Consider the following 17,119-nt stretch of genomic DNA (forward strand, 5'->3'; position numbering starts at 1 on the left):
GCAAAACAGGTCACTAAAAGTGACTCTACCATTCTACCAAGAGTCAGTTGAAGCAAAAAATAGGAAGACCAGGCACCATATCCACCTCAATAGAGTCCCAAAGTAAGCCACAACCAGACATCACATCACGGGGGAACGTTCTGGGAATGTTCTATCCCAATTAGCCTCAAACAGGTAAAATGCGGACATAATATGAGATTAAATCACTGGTATGACTTTGAGATTCCAACCTGTTTTACACGCGGCCTCCCTGGAGAAAACTTCCTTTTGGTGATAGCGGGCTTCCCCATTCCGATCTTCGGGGTAAGTGGTATAAGGGTAGTGGTGGGTAATACAATGCTGTGGTCGCCAAACATCTGTGGGGGATCCCTCGAAGCTATCCCTAGGGCCATGGGCGTGGAATGTGAAGTGGCAACCTTCTCTGTCAACTGCTCTACAGTTGTCTTGAGTGCTTTCTCCTCCATAGACAGGCTGGGGAAAGAGAGATGTGACATCTTCTCTGGCGTCGTGTCCAGTTCCTCGGACGAAGCAGAGGCTGAGGCCTGACGGGCATCATCCTTCGTCCTGTCTTTAAGGTCTTTAGGAGTACTTTCCAAAAAAGAAGCCATGGCTACATCCATATGCAAAGATTGAGATAGTGAGACTTCCATTGGTTGATTTGTGAGAGGTACTGATGCAGTACTTAGTTCTTTGGTGGTTGAGATGATGGCCTTAAAATCCTTTGTGCTGGGGGGGACCGTGCCCTGCTCGGGGGTGGTCTCTGTATTTGCTGGCTTGGTTTGGAAAGCGTTTTCCTGCGTCGGTTGTGCCTCCGTTAGACGTTCCGGGCTGAGAATAACTGAAGCCACAGAGTTGTGTGCAGATATGACTTGGGTTCTTGCCGCTGGTTTAATTTCTGGAGGATGAAACATGCCATGATTACAACAAATGATTTGCATTGGTAAATCAGTCATAATAACAAAAGATAAATAACAAACCTGCTTTGCATTCTGCAGGTCTGTACACTTCACCCTTCATGTCTGATCCCATGGAGACATCTGGGGGGACGAAAAAGAAAATGTTTTAAATGAGAAATAAATCTTTACCTTGGTGTTGATCTGGGCTTTAGTTGAGAGGCAGAAGTTCTACCTCATCATCAATCATCACCAGTGCCTTGATTTTGCTCAGGTCCTATTCCCAGCCATTGTTTTGAGTCTATTTTCAATGTGGCAACTGTAGCATATGCATGTCGATCCACACCTTTTTGGAAATTCTTCGTAACAAGTAATGAGAAAAAGATCAGCTCTGTCTCCTTGTGTACAGGGCCCTTTGTTCAGTGTTGACTACATATGAAGATAGGGTCAATATCAAACAGTCCTGATTGACGGCATGTGTGTAGTAATGTTTCAGTAGTTATTTGTATTTCAAAAATCTACACGCCATTATACTCCACAAATGCAAAGATGGAAAAAAATAAAACAAGGAGGAGAAACCAAAAAAGAAAACAAGGCAGGAGAAACCAAACGAACAGGCAAAGTGTGAAGTGTTACCAATTCTTTTGTCTCTATTTAGTCCACGTTTGCCTTTAATTGATGTCTGCCGTATCAAAGATATTAACATCAGCCTGGCATGAATAGAAGTAGTCAGGCTTGGCTTCCAGGCAAACCCCATTGAAAGAAATAAGCTGCCAGACAGCCACTGACAGTCCACACAGTTTAGTCTTAGCAGGCCACCCACCGTTTCCAGCCTCAAGTTCCCACGTCACCCTGATCCTGATTCCCACACGCATGCACCTGCGATGCATCTCTGCCAAGTAAGGGAGTAACCATGACAACCAACATCCAAGGGGCTGTTGCTCTGGACTTGTGACTGTGCAGCTTGCAGGTGCTCATCCGGTGCCCATGCCAGAAAGTCATTTAGGAGATGGCCCTCCAAGTCTCTTAGGTGTTTAGCCATTGACCGAGCTGAACACACACTCTCATTCATATTAATGCCCCACTGGCCCCCTTCCTACATCGCCTACAGTGAATGAGATGATGTTTAGATAAATACACTGCTGTGATTAACGGTGCAAATCCTTTAAGTCCGGTTAAGTTTCCGGTAAAGATACTGCATTATTTCACACATATACTGGGGTGTTTATTTACTCATGGTAAATTAGATCAAGGTCTGTATAAACGCAGACAAAGAAACGTTTGGTGAAAATAAGACATCAGATTTTATGGCATATAAAACTGCATTTCAAATAAAGTAATTATTTTCATATAGATTATGGATAAGGGCAGTATAATGGAAAGAACCGGGGCTGATTCTGCGGAACTAATAGGGTTCGTTGCTCTCTGGAAAGTCAACATGGGAGCACACAACATTCTGGAGTGAGTGTACGTTGTACTGGGACGTGATTTGCAGATAAAGACGCCATATCCATATCACATGGAAATATTGTTCGGTGGACTTATTTACAACATTTATGGTAAGACACACTTGAATGCAGCTGAATGATTTAATCCACAATAGCTGGCTTAATTTGAGATCTCCCAATCATGTTCTTTTTTTGCACCCGAGAAGAGTCACTTGAGTCTGAGCTCATACATCGACAATGCAGAAGACGAAGAAATATATAAGGGTGTATGATTTCTCTAATACTGTATATTTACTATACAGTACATAGTTATTTAGAAGTGTGTGTTTTAATGACAAGGCCAAGCAGCTGCATAGGAACTGGGTGAGTGTGTGACTCCACTCATTTACAAATGTATTCATTTGCTTGTCACAAAGTAATATAAGCTCAATTAAACTTCGATTTGAAGTGACGTTGCGTTGCTGTATCACGTTTGCTAACCGGTTGCTCTTTGTCAGCGAGCTGCTTCGTCAGACTGTTCCCTCCTATGGTCTGTTTGCCTCTGCAGACTTTGTTTGTAGTACCTTTCGGCTTGGCCCGACAGTCTTCCAGGTAAGCGAATCTTGCGGGCACATCTTTCTCTCTCCAAACATAAGCTTTCTGGACAAAAGACGCCACTGTATTGTGAATATACGGTTTCTTAGATGCTTCCAGCAGTGTCCCTCTCGCTTTCGGTGCTGCGAGTGTGCAGGGCCTCAGGAAGAAGCATAATGAAGTAACGATACAAGTCTACAGCAACGTATTCGTCCGACCGTCGTTATACGCGTCGACAAATACATACAGTATTTTACAGCATGAAAATGGCTCTGTGAGAGAAAGAAAATAGATATTTTTCGGTCAGTTTAATGGTTATAACTGGCTCCCCGAGACAAACTACGATGTAGCCCGTGACGAAAACGCGTCTGACACCCCTAAGTATTGAAGGAGTTGATGACCACAGAGAAGATCTATATGGAGCAGAGTGAGAAAGGAGTCTGATCAGTCATGAATGAGCCAGCAATGCTCCAGGGCAGGTTTGCAGACAGATATCACAGCCATAATGCTACTCCAATTCTCCTCTCCAGTGAAGTCTAGACAATGTGGGCAGTGCAGCGCCAACGAGATCCCAGCACACCAATCTATTTTCCTGATGCCACTCATTACTCTCAAGACATGCATGCCAAACTGGAGCAGTGCCACACACAAGCACAAGCCTATGCCAAGACATTGCTGATCCTCTTTGATGCAATGGAATTAAGTTTCACACGTGAGAGGACATAAGGGTTTGGGGGGGGGGGGGGGGGTATGGATTTAAGAGGAAGGGGTCTAGGTGTACTTTGATGAAAGCAATCTCTAATCAAATCCTGGGGGAGTGAAACCTGATATGCTAGCCCAACTATAAACAAGCTTAAAACAAAACAAGAGCTTCATGATTATGATTGACGCATCACATCGTATATCTAAGGGAAAACTTTTGCTAATTTTCAATTAAACTTCTGACAAAAGATTTCCCTTAATCAGCTGCTTGCAAGCCACCATCTGGTGATGGGAGGACACTCAGAAGTTCATTAAAGAAGAGGTAGCGCTTCTTTTTGGTCTTGGTCAAATCTGTGAAGAATTTGAAATGGGATCATAGGTGGCATGATAGCCCAAAGTAAGCAGTGTATGATCACATCTTACAACTGACTAGCTGGGGCCGACAAGCTAAAAAAAATGGTGGATTTGTGAATATGAAATCTTTTCATTACTTTGAATGGTTTCATTTCTCGTGGAAAATGAGGAATTCAGGCAAATGTGGGAATGCTGGGTAGGTGAAAAAGTATCTTCCCAGGATGTCTGAATATTCAGCTGAACATTTTGAATGCTGCAATTGACAACAATAATAGGTAGGGATGGGCAAGTACCGACACCAAGTATCTGTAACATATTGGGTACTTAAAGTACTAGATACTGAAGCCCCCCCCCCTCCCTACCTCCTCCTGAAAAAAAAAACACGACATCAAGTCCTCCTCTGCAGTAGTTGGCGTGAAAGTGCAGCAATTTGACACTTGAGCAAATCATCTGTGTTCGAAAAATAGGTCTTTTTTTTTTAATGGTATTTTTTTTTTATACTGGTCCGCAGACCGGTGGTTGGGGAGCACTGTTTAACAATAAATGGAAGTTTTTGGGGAAGAGGGACCCACCAGGCTCTTGGGCAGACGTAGCTGGTTTCTCAAGCAGGACGCCATCCCCAACAGGCTCTTGATCTGAGGGCGATGGAGCAGCAAGTAATTCCGGTTTGGGGTCATTGTGCATTTCAGGAAGCAGCCGAATGCCAGGCTCTAGGTCCATGTGCTTTTGAGCCAGCTGTGAGGCAGTCTCAGAGTCTGTGTGCGTTGAGACTGGCTGAGGGCAAAGCTCTGGGCCAGTATCCATATTCTCTGCTCGAAGCACCCGCACTGGAGTGGGGGACCTGCAGTTGGAGCAAACAAAGTCCTCTCTGGGGTGGTTTTCAGTTTGGCCCGAGTTCTGACGCTCACAGTCAATGTGAATCCATCTGAAAAGAGTACAAAGCCATTGGTCAAACGTAATTTCCACCAGGCTCCCCCTTTTGAACATAATAAAAAAATGATTCTGCCCACATGTTGTCCACTTCTTAGCGGGAAATGTTGGATTCCCGCGTTCTTTCGAGTTCTGCACAGGATTTCTATCACTGTGCTGCATGCATCGATTTCAAAACTTTAACCTTTGAACATATTTTGCAAAGGATTGTTTTTTGCTCCTTGTCTGATGCTACAGTGCAAACCCAAACCAATTACTAGCGAAACTCGCACCAATGTCATGAGCCATGATATTCGATTGAAAACAGTGCACAGTGCTTTGAACTATGGAAACTGCAAAGAATAAAATATGTATAGTTTTTGAAGCCAATACTAAAAAACTTGAATTGACTGAAGATTTTGATTAATCGCCAAGTCCTACAACTCACCTCACAAGACATTTCAGCCAGTAGCCAATGATTAACTGCTTGCGTGTTTTGTTTGGCTTCTTGTAACACTTTTTCTGAAAGAAAGATGGCGCTAAGTAGAACATGAAAGGAGACTAAGAAAGCTGTTGTATTGGAAGGTTTCCACCTTCTCTTTTTGTTTCCATTCTCAAACGCTTATTACAACTCAGATATTTACCTTTTTGTTTCTTAAAGAGCTTTAATTAGGCGCTTATAAATGAAATGTATTATTATTATTATTATTATTAATTAGGATTAACCATAACTGCTGTTGAGTATTTGAAACCCATTTGATTTTTCTGTTTGACAAGTAGAACTATGAAAATTTAGACTGCTGCTCGGTATCTGGCGACAGACTGGCTCCCCCCACTTGTTTTTAATATACAGTTGATAAAGATTTTGTGATGGTGACAATTTTGATGCTGTATTATGACAGAGATAATTAACCTCAATGGGAAATCTAAGGTCCAGCGGTGTCACAGAACAGATTGGGATTGACTTTCAGGGTAAAAGTAACTGATTTTTTCTCTCTGTTACTGCTACGGTGTTTTAAAAATAAATAAATATAAAAATAAAAAATATAAAAAATTTTACTTACCTCTTACAAGTGTGGCAGAGGAGTAGGTCTTTGTGGTGCTCAGGGTCCAAGATGCAGGCACACATTGGACAACTCAGAGCAGGATCCTGATTTTGGACACAACTCTCACACAGCAGGCTGGTGTAGTGCCACAACTCGCTGTTTCGAGTTCCACACTGGATACATACCCTGCAGTTCTACCGGGCAAAAGACAATTTCTTGGTAAATTAAGCCATTCGACCATTTCTTGTAATGTGGGATGTGATGCTTCTGCTTGAATGGCTGTGCTATGTTCAATAAGGCACAACACGGTTCAAGTGACATTTTGGGTTTTCATTCTACGTTGGCACAATTGGCATATGAGTCACAGCAGCAGAAAGAGGGGAAAAACATGGAATCAGATAACCTCAGATCAGAATCAGGCCTGTTCCAAATGTGGATCCGAATTTGATATGTATTGGATATCGGCCAACACAAGTGCAACGCAAACACATGGAATGCATACACCCCATCAACACTAGCCTGAAGTCACCGAACGCTGCCCAATGGTCATGTGCACTGACCCCTATCTGCACAAAACAAAAGTCTATATACATGTATCCACAGCAGCGGCGTGTTGACTATCAAAAAGGGAAAATAACTGCAGACCGGTTATTATGATAATGTGGAAATTAACCTCATTTAAATCAAGGGATTGAGAGGAATTTTTTGGTCCATTCGACATTATATAGTGGCATCAGAGCCTTAGAACCATAGCAAGCGCAATTATCCAGTCTACTAAAAATCTGCGTCAGTCATATTTCTTTTCATTGTGTAACTTGGGTGCCTGCAGTAAATCCAGCCTAAGACGGCGGCCCAGGATGAGTTTTCTCCTACCTTACATCTCCACCCATTAGTGGGGAGAGCATCCATGGCAGGTTGGAGACAGAATGTATGGTAGCCTTTGTCACACATGTCACACACAAGCATTTTAGTGTCCTCTCCTGGGTTCCTGCAGAAGGCGGTTGGATAAAATGAGCGCGAGGCCTACAACCCGCGTCGAAAAGGGCTTCAAGATATTACAGTTATGATTAATACCATCAGTGACACGTTTTTGAGAAGGCGTTCACAACCGATATAAGCACTAACGGTTAGCTGACGCATAAATGTTTATGAGAATAAAAACCTTTGCGGCAAGGTCACTCACTTGCATGTCTGGCAGACCTTGCACTCAGGACACTGCCACCCAGCTCTCCTCAGAGGGGTCACGGCCATATCCAGGCAGATCCCATGATAATGCTGTCCACAACTGGTGCAGAAGAGTTGGTCCAGTAGATCCCCCGGGCTGTCGCACAATGCGCAATTTGCATCGTCAACAACTGTGGAGGGGAAAATGTCAGCGTTACATGACGGAATAAGCTACATCGCCGTACAATTGTTTAAAGCCGGCTTACATTTCTGCATGGCCAAATCAATGTGTTCTGGGCAAAGGAGCGACAGACTCCTGATATCCTGAAAGGCCCCTGCTGCCCCAGCACAGGGGTAATGGTAGAGTTGAGTACATCCTTCAGCACAGCACTTAATGGATGCTCCAAGGCGCTTACAGTATGCACAGTGCTGCAGGGAGAGAGACATTGGGGGAGGTGAAATGTCAAAACAGTCAAATGTGGCGTTTTCTGGATAGACTTATTGGTTGTCTGTTCATCAAGAAGTTTTTCAACTCCAAATTAAGTCCCTTGTTAATAACACTCCAGGTGAAACCTTATCCAGCCACCTTTTCTTTCTCTCGGTGTTCTAAGTGGGCTTGAATAGCCACTCTGCAGTTCAAGTGGAAGATTTGCAGACAGACTACACAACCAATAGGTGGCAAACACAAACACAGCAAAGTGCCTTTGCTCGTGCTATGTGGCTAAGCTGCCATGAGAGCTCAGACCCAGTTGAGTGGCATGACCTTTTCCATTTCACAGTTGACAGAGCCGCAGTGCTGAGCTGACCTTTACCAGCCAGACTGATCCATCAGCTTTACTGTGCCTCAGCGAGGAAGGCATGCCTTCCTCAACACATTAAGATGGTGTTAATACCTATTAGGGCACGGATGCTTCCCCCAAGACTCACCTTTGTGCTCCCTGAGTCAATGGCTCTGTCCACATTAAGCAGAGATTGTCCCTCGCCCTCACAAACACCTTCGGACCATGAGGCACAACTCTGATGCGCCCAGCATTGCCCTGTCATTTGCAAAACATCAAAAGAAGGAATAACCCATCAGCCTTCTGGTTTGTGTTTCGTTACATGGACACAAGCAGCACTTGCAAAATAGTGATTTACTAACTTTGAATCATCGTACAGTGGAACATAAATTCTCAAATGCCTTGAAGGGCAATTACTCAATTTTATCAATTATGTGTCAATAAATATTATTTTATCAATTAAAGTTCAGTAGTTGCACTAGAAAACATGGTTGCGAATGGAATGGAGCTAATGTAGAAAAGAACAGGCGATGTTGTCATTTTGTCTCCGTTTAGTGACATTTCCGACCCCTGTAATTGACAATATTTTTCCAAAACAACCAGCGACCAAATCTCCATAAATGGAAGGCATTCGCACAAACAGTGATTTATAAATATGAAAGGGTGTCCCGATATTGCAACCTAGAGTACTGACTGAACAACACAAATATAGATCCGATACCAGCAGTAATTATACATGCTTGTATTTATTTATTTTTTAGTATGAAATGTTAGAAGAGACTTCATAAAGTGATACTATTCAAACAAAGAACAAGAGTCAGCAACAATAGGTATGAGAAAAAAGACTAATTTCTTCCAACTATATTTGCGTTACATAAATTCAAACCTCAAACATGAGAATGCACTGCACTTCAATAAAATAAATATAAAATATAGGACTGTGAGAAATAACTCTAATAAAGTCAATACAAACAAAACAACAATTCAAGTTTACTTCAGAACATTTAGAATCTTTTTTTTTTTTTTAAACCTACAGTATATAGTGGGAACAACAGAGGGTGGGACAAAAGATTTTGGATGTAGATCGATATAATGCGACACAGGTTTTTGGGGGGGGGGGCAGCTGCCGCTATATAATATCGGATGGGGACACCCCTATCAATAGGTTAGAAACCTGTGACCCAAGGTAAGTGATTTTAAGATGCAAGTAATGTGCAGCAGTCATCTACCTCAATTGTGTGCCTACATGAATAAAATCTGAGCAAGCCGATGGGCTGTGTTATTACTCGTTGATCCAGCAAGTTTGATAGCTCATCTGCGTTAAACTGCTGACCATTTTAAATGTAAATTTGTTAAGAATCGGCTCCTATATGGGCATGTGTTTTATTCATAGATAGATAGATAGATATGATACTTCTATCATTCCTCATCCAGAGCCTACTTCACACAGGCAGTGTTGATTTACAGTATGAACATGAAGGGGTGAATATCCCCTGCTCTTAAGGTAGTCTGAGAGCACTAACAAGCATGGAATTATTCCAGACATAATTGATCAAAATGGGAACATTTGTTTGGAAATGTGAAGAAAACTGAAAGAAATCAACTGCAGACTATGCCATTGACTCCTACCTGACTCCAAGAGAGACCAGACGTTGAGATCTTGTGGAAGGCCAACATGAGAGAGCTCATCCCAAAATCGACTTGCTGGGTCTGGATCTCCCTCACTCCTTTCAGACCCGCTGGAAACAAAAGTATTAGACAGGGGGGTAGTGAGGACAGTAGAATAATGTGGAGTTTTCACCAAAACAAAAAGATACCAGATGGATAGAGTGTATCTGTGGAGGGGAAGAGGAGGCAGAGGAAGAGAGCCCTCATGAAATCTGGCATCTGCACAAAGACGCTTGCTGTTGAGTTGCTTCAGAACTGCAACACTGGCAGCTTCACTTGCAGAAAAATGATACAACAGCCTTGAGCCCTGATTCGGATGCTAACATTTCCCTCTGCCACACACACACCTCACTTATAAATCAATTCTGGTTGTTTCCCCAGCACTGCGCAGCTTTCGCTGTGGTCATGTGACATAAGCGAGGGGCTGCCTTGGCCACCAATCACATGGCAACATGAGACAATCAACTGCTGACTTGGCGAGCTGCCAGACTGCATTATGGCTCCCACGACCCAATAGGCCACTGGGAACTCTGAATGAAGCCCACCTAGTTCCACAGCACCAAAACAAGTTTGGCAAAGAAAAAAACACTAACTTGGTCAGTTCCTGCTGTCCTGAGGTGGTCTCGCCTGCCACGTGTGGCTCAGTGGACCCAATGCCATTACCGCCATTGTTCATTGAATCCTCTCCATCTTTGTGTCTGAGGAGATGGTCGAGGGGCAGCGTGGTGCTGAACACTCGAAGTTCCCCCTGACCCAACAGGCTACGAGTCCCGCAGTAACAGAAGGCACAAAGACGTTCACTGAAAAAGAGAAAAAGGATGGTAGAGGGTGTGCGATAGACAAAAAAATAAAAAAAGACTGACAACCAACGATACTGTGGCACCCGGGAGGAAAAGCTGTCAGTCAGCCAATGACTGCATGCACATAGTGAGCAGTAAGTAGTTCGCACAACAGAAAATTCACAGTCAAGGGCTTTGTCGTTGCTAACCTGCTTTGGACTCCTCTACTTGCTGGGACAGACGGTCCTGCAAGAGTGCCGGGTGGAGGGCTCTGGGCCGGAGGAGGAGGAGGAGAAGGAGGAAGAGGAGGAGAGGACGTGTTCTCCTCTGGCGCATCACTGCTCACCACTTCCACAGTCTCCCCTGCTTGGATTTCTGTTTCTTAAGGTGATGGAAAAAAATAGATTGATCAGTCTGCTAAAAAAGATATTACAAAGACATTTTTATGCTAAATATGACTGTAAAGTACAACGCTTTTTTTTTTTTTAATGTAGCATCAATTCTGCATTATGTAGACAAACAGTTGGGGTTCTTAGGGCCTTATCAAATGTGAAACAACCAAGTAAATCTTTTATCTGCCCATTTCTGAAAATGTGTCTCTGAGTGAACCTTTCTGTACTTCTGTTCGGCTGTTATGCAACAGTTTTGCTGATTTAAAAAAAAAAAACTAATCACAAAGTTCATCTGCCCGTGACATGATCAGCTAGGCTGGGGCAAGGGGGACTGAGAGTCACGTTAAAGCAGCGGCCTGTCTATACTGTCTGAAATATTATTCTGCAAAGGCACTATCATACATAAACAGCCCACCTCCCCAATTTTTTGTGTGTGTCTGAATAAATTAATTTGGCATTCAGAAACTGCATTTTGTATTTCCTTGGGTTGTCTCTGTGTGATATTCAAATTAGATTGATGAACTGAAATGTTTGTGTGTGTGATAAATACACAAATAACACAGAAATCGTGAAGGGGGCAAATGTGTGTAAAAATATTTGTTAAGCAAAAAGATTTTAAAAATTATGACCATATACAAATACTTTGGACTTAAAATGTAAGATTTTTCCCCCATATTTTTGCTTGATGCTTAACTAGAGATTGTGAGCTTACCAATATGGCCTGAAATTAATTTCATGGTATCAAATGAATCCCTTCAAAGTAATGGTGAATGTAAATGTGTAAAAATCATCATGAAAGTATTTCTAAATAGGTTATTTAAGGTAAATATTTATTGTTGAAAAGGTAAGAAAGTATCATTTATTTTTCTCTCTACGTTAATTCCAAGAGCACTTATTCTGATCCTTCGTGGCTCTGCATTTCACTTTACTTTAACGATTAGCGTTATCTCTATGGACCAATCGATGTGGGGGACAGAGTCATTCATGTAAAATGTGGCAGTCCACCAAAAAGGGGAAAATGACAACAAGATATGTATTATATACTGTATGTGAATAAAAACACCTGTTGGAGGCGTTAGGTAGACGTAATAAACGAAATTCAAGCCCCTGGAAGATCCCCCACTCCTTAGGGTATTCGGCATTAACGGGGGCATCAAAATGAATGAGACTGAACATCACATGACTTAATGTACACCACACTCATTTAAAAAAAAAAAAAAAAAAAGCAGAAATGTGTCTGGAGTGACTGATGGGATTTTAAAAAGCTTTTAGGGGGCATTAGCCTTGGGCTCTTTCCCACTGCTCTTCAATGGCAATCTCAGTGCAGCAGGAGAGGTGGAGGCAGCGAGTGAAAGACGGAGGCAAGGGAGAATACAAACCCACTGCAGCTCAAACTGAAGCCTTTCATTAACAGCCCTGAAGAGGAAGGCCAAGGCAGCATGAAAAAGCCCTCTACCCTCCACTGAATAACTAGTTCACAAGGAAAGGGGCAGTGTAGTTCTCACCTGTGTCCTGAGGGCCAATGGACTCCGCTATCTCTGTTCCATCCATACTGTCTTCCTCATCCATGATAGCCCTACCTCTGTTGCGGCCCCTAAGGCAAGAAAAAGGCAAACACAAATAAATGCAGGCAATGGAAATGAGATTTAGCCACAGCTGTCATTGGGCTGGAAAGGGGGAGGAAGAGTGGATAAATACTATCTGGCAGTATAGAGTGCGCATATGCCTCTTATTGCCAGTAGGTAGGAAAGGACCCATTTCAACTACATTAAAAAAATACAATTGAAAAAAATGTTTGAGTGGCAGTCTGTCATTCATAAGGACACAACACAAACATGCATGTTGAAATGAAGCATACTGTGACATGAAACAGCTGTCAACTTCATAAACTCAAAGTACCCGGTAATACTTTTCACTCGTAATGTTCACTCAGTTTTGCTGTGACATATGAACTCAAAATGAAATACATGTTGTTGATTGTAGTTAATATTTTCCAGCATTAAACTCATCCAATAAAATAAAAGGTTTGACTACTGTGCTGTCATTGTGAAGAAAAAAAAAATTCTATTTAAATTGGAAATTGGATTTTTGGGTGGGGATTTTTTTAAGTCGGTATTCTACAGAGCCCCTAAGATGATATAGAAGGAAAACAACAACAACAACAAAATACGTATTCCCTTGCGTGGAAATTCATTAAAAAAAATATTACGTTTGTTTGGCGACCCAAACCGCCAATGTGCATCTGTTTGACAAACGGCATGTCATGGAGGAGGACTTGGAACTGTTGCTTTTAAATTCACTCTAAAATAAAATAACATAGGTGTCTTGGTATTTGACCCGGAAATACATACATGCACATTCAAAAAAATGTGCTGCCTTTGTTTAAAAATAAATAAATGAAATTGCTTTCTCGCACAAATCTTTGCGAGTGAATGAGTTTTTTTTCTTTTTTTCTTGTATGTCACATTAGGCGCTCCATAGTATTCTCCCAGCCGTAAAAACTGAAAGTATGATGATAGCGGAGCATGCCACGTGAGTACGTACTGTATTCCTATGCATACTAATCCATTGCACACCAAAACCTCCAAACGGCTGATGCCAGGAACCTTGTACACACTAAACAATTAAAAGAAAACTGTAGTTCAAATCTTGTCAAACTGCCAGGTACAAACACCAATCCCTGTGTACAAACACATCCAAGTGTGTCATTTAACACATTTTATTGTACTGTCTGTAAGAAATAAGTTGCGAGTAAGAGGAGTGGAATAACCCCTTGTGTGTCTGTCTTCCCGCTTCAGTCGACTGTCCCAGAAGCAAGACGATACAACTGTTTGAATCAGGAAGAAAGCAACATAGCCCGGTGCACAACTTACTACTTAAGCTACGTCAGCACTTCAGCCATCAACTCTTCCGATCTGACTGCATCTCAGCTCATATAAATCGCACACATGCGCGCGCACATACACACACACACACGAGATAAATAGCATGGTGCCTTTGTCAGCATCCTCCAGTAGGCTGAGGGGCTGTGCTGACATCATCTCTGAGACAGCACGTGAAGAGCATAATTGTGGCGGATACGACTGTTAACATGCTCAACGGGAAGCGCAAACACCTCCCAAATGAGAGCAGTTACGTCTCAGGGGTGCTTGGAAGGATACAAGCGCTCAGAAGAGGAGGAGGAGATGGCAGGATGTGGGCTGGCATCATTTTGATGTCACCAGAGAGGGGAGGGGGGGGGGAGAGAGAGAGAGAGAGAGAGAGAGAGAGAGAGAGAGAGAGAGAAAAACTATAAATCACAAGTGGCTGGATGCCAACTCGACTCCTCCCTTGAAATAACTTCCATGTTAAGATAAGTAACAACCCTCAAAAATGAGGATGGAGGCAAACATTGAAAGCTTGTATCACAGTTAGCCACCTGCAAGCATAACTTCATTGGGTGGCATGATCAAGCCATTAAAAACGTGTGTGCCCACCACTGAGCCAAAAAAATGTGTTTATTGTCATCACAAGTCCCAGCAATATAGAAATATGACACACAATGGATGCTCGTGAGAAGTTCTGCCCAACCACTCACCAGGGATGTGAATCACAGTTGAACTGCTACGATATGTCACAATATGTATGCATTGTACTTTCTTTGAACATCATTTTTCTGGACAAAAGGTCTAATCAAAAGTAGTACAAAACTACAATTACACAAGGTTTAAAAAGTAATCTCTTGAATCTAGTCTGAAAGAGGGATGGCTGATTCATCGAGTAATTACAGTTGATTTGTGAGGAAGATGTTTTTAAATGACTCTCTAAGAGTTCTAACAGAGCAATCTGAGGTGCACTGCTTCCATTAACAACATGGGCCAAAATGGAGCGGAGCAAAAAGAATACGAAAAACAGAAGCCATAATTGGATAAATTAAATAAAATTAAAGAGGAAACCCTGAATTCCTTACGATACAATATGACACAAACTATCGAAGTGGAAGGAAACCGGGGAATTAGCCGACTGCCCACGAAGAGGACCGTGATTATTTGCAAACACCGCAAATTCACAACCATGCAGAACCCGCTGCTGTGCTTGGCCCAGAGCGACACCAAGTTTCACCAATGTCTCTCTCTGGCTGGAAATACGATCACACGACTCAAGCCTTCACCCAGCCCACGTCAGAAGTGTGTGTGTGTGTGTGTTCTAACGTGTGCACTGCATAAATGTGTTGCATAAGCTCTTTATTGTTAGAGAATATAGATTGCAAAGCATACCCACATCACACTTTTTCCCCCCGGTAATTATATTAATGTACTGAAAAAACATCAATGACCTCAGTAGGGGTGTTCACACGGCAACATTTGCTCCGGTGCTAGGCCAGTGCTGCCCCAGTGTAGAGCATTCACACGTGCAAAGTTACACCGGTGTAGCCCCTGAAAACAGCTTACTCCGGAGCAAATTTAACCCACCTCTAAAAATTTGCTCCGGAGCAAATGCTCATTTGCGGGGCAGCACCGATGTAAAATGGTACGTGTGAACACTACAGGGTTAAAAAATTTGCTCGGAGCAAATACTCGTTTGCGGCGGGGGGAGTAGCTTCGCTACGCATGAGAATAGTTGATTTCGTATGGCTAGAATGCGTTGCTTTCGTGCTCTGTTGTACTTCCGTCAACTGTTTGTCTAATAACGACACAAGACATGATGGCGTTTAACTGGTGCTTTAGTAGATTATAGAATGGCAACTGGCAATAACAGTAGCAAGCAGCACCTTGCCTCTTGGGTTATACCATCTCAACTAGAACGGGGGGGGGGGGGGGGGGGGAATAGTCCCCAAACATCATCTTTCCTTTTGTAGGAGACTGGACTGTCTCGGAGGTGTTTGTTTAGTTTGTTCCTCTGTTGTGTGTTCACAACCCCCCCCCCCCCCCCCCCCCCATAGAATTTATTTTGTGATTTCCTCTCTTGACTTTCTGTTTGGCGCATTATATGTTTGCTTTTCTGAGTGTCATTGAAGTCATTGTTGATTTACGTTTTCGGGGGGCGGTCACTGAACGCCTCTAGAGCAGAAGGCACGAAGACCGAGAAGGAGAAGGACGTGCCTGCACAGTAGTTGCTTGAGTTGTATATGTTTTAAAAAGAACCAACACGACAGCTCTTTGTTTTCTATCGTTTTGCTCCGCTGCAGAAACTGCCGTGTGAACCCAAGTGGGGCTGCACCGGCGCTAACACGCTCAGCGGCTTTGTACGTGTGAACGCTCCACAAAATTTGCTCCGGTGTAAGATACATCGCAACAAAATGCATCGGTGCAGCACCGGAGCAAATGTGTGCCGTGTGAACACCCCTTATGACTAGTCGACTCAACCATCAACATTGTCTTACTTTTTTTTTTTTTAGTCAGGCAACTCCTACTGCAATTTAAATCAAGCCTTAATAATGGACCTCAAACGTTTCAAAAAATTCAGTTATCCTTCACCAAAAAAAACAAAGACATAGTGATGAATTTGTTCGCCATGATTAAATACTATATTTGTGTACAGCTGCAGCAGAAATGGCAGACATTTCACTACATATATACACTGTCGATGTCTCACTGCTGAGAGAATGACATTTTCAATACAAGCTAGAGAGCCGTGCAGAAATCGGCTGTGGGACTTTTCATCTATGCACCCCCACTCCTCTTCCCTTGCCTCCCCCTCTTTCCTCCTCCCCTCCCTAGACCCACCACAGCAAGTGAGGAAAAAAAAAGGTGAAAATAATGCTGTGGGAAGTAGTCCCAGCTCGCAGCGTGCTGCCTGGAAAACCTGACAGGGAAAACCTGGCCCTGGAATGGACGAGCAAGCAGACGGAGCGTGGGCAAAGGAGTCTATTTTAACAGCCACTTCGACAAGAGCCATTTGACATGTCTGTCTCTCACACAGCCAAGTATTAATAATTGACAGAGGTAACAATGAAAGCTACAGCTGTCTGACGGAAATCCTTTTTTTTTACTTTCAGATTACTTTTTCACAAAATTGGATTCATGTACTGTTAAATGTTCTATAATAATATATATAAGCCATGTTGTTGCTGACAAAGTCTTCTTTAAACCACAGCAGCCCGATTCGCTTTGCTTTGGAGCGGAGACAATCCGCTGAAGAGCAAAGTCAATTGCAGTCACTTTATTTTAATGGACCAATGTTGCGACATTATTAATGTAATTTTCAGAGCGGAGTGAACAGACCAAAACAAAGGAGCTGCCCCGATGACATCACTTGAGGTAGTTGTAGTGGGCCTGCTGTATCGAGTGGATGGCGTAAACATGGAGCCGGTGTCTCGGGACAGGGATAATGTCTGCAGTTTGAATGCACTTTTTATTTTAATCGACAAAAGTGCAATAGCAACGTGTACAGTCAAATGTAAATTGATTTGTTTTGTGGGGACCTGAGATTT

The 17,119-nt window shown here is 42.8% G+C and overlaps 1 protein-coding gene across 8 annotated transcripts in view; it reads right to left on the minus strand.

The window, feature by feature from the left end:
- The window catches only part of kmt2cb (lysine (K)-specific methyltransferase 2Cb), a 61,670-nt gene that overhangs the window by 34,668 nt on the left and 9,883 nt on the right, over positions 1-17,119 (minus strand). For 7 of the 8 annotated variants that reach the window (XM_086128350.1, XM_086128347.1, XM_086128349.1 and 4 more), the window contains exons 2-13: positions 12,213-12,301; positions 10,525-10,696; positions 10,130-10,336; positions 9,498-9,607; positions 8,017-8,126; positions 7,356-7,518; positions 7,109-7,280; positions 6,799-6,913; positions 5,944-6,119; positions 4,543-4,895; positions 978-1,037; positions 231-895 (exon numbers count right to left, since the gene is read on the minus strand). In XM_086128350.1, the coding sequence (XP_085984476.1) occupies positions 231-895; positions 978-1,037; positions 4,543-4,895; positions 5,944-6,119; positions 6,799-6,913; positions 7,109-7,280; positions 7,356-7,518; positions 8,017-8,126; positions 9,498-9,607; positions 10,130-10,336; positions 10,525-10,696; positions 12,213-12,276 (2,367 nt within the window). In that variant the 5' untranslated portion in view covers positions 12,277-12,301. The remainder of the gene's footprint in view (positions 1-230; positions 896-977; positions 1,038-4,542; positions 4,896-5,943; positions 6,120-6,798; positions 6,914-7,108; positions 7,281-7,355; positions 7,519-8,016; positions 8,127-9,497; positions 9,608-10,129; positions 10,337-10,524; positions 10,697-12,212; positions 12,302-17,119) is intronic. The other variant, XM_086128346.1, reaches the window with a different exon arrangement.

The sequence above is a fragment of the Hippocampus guttulatus genome, chromosome 14 (assembly GCF_054856545.1).
Source record: "Hippocampus guttulatus isolate MCC_2025c chromosome 14, RoL_Hgut_1.0, whole genome shotgun sequence".
NCBI lineage: Eukaryota > Metazoa > Chordata > Actinopteri > Syngnathiformes > Syngnathidae > Hippocampus > Hippocampus guttulatus.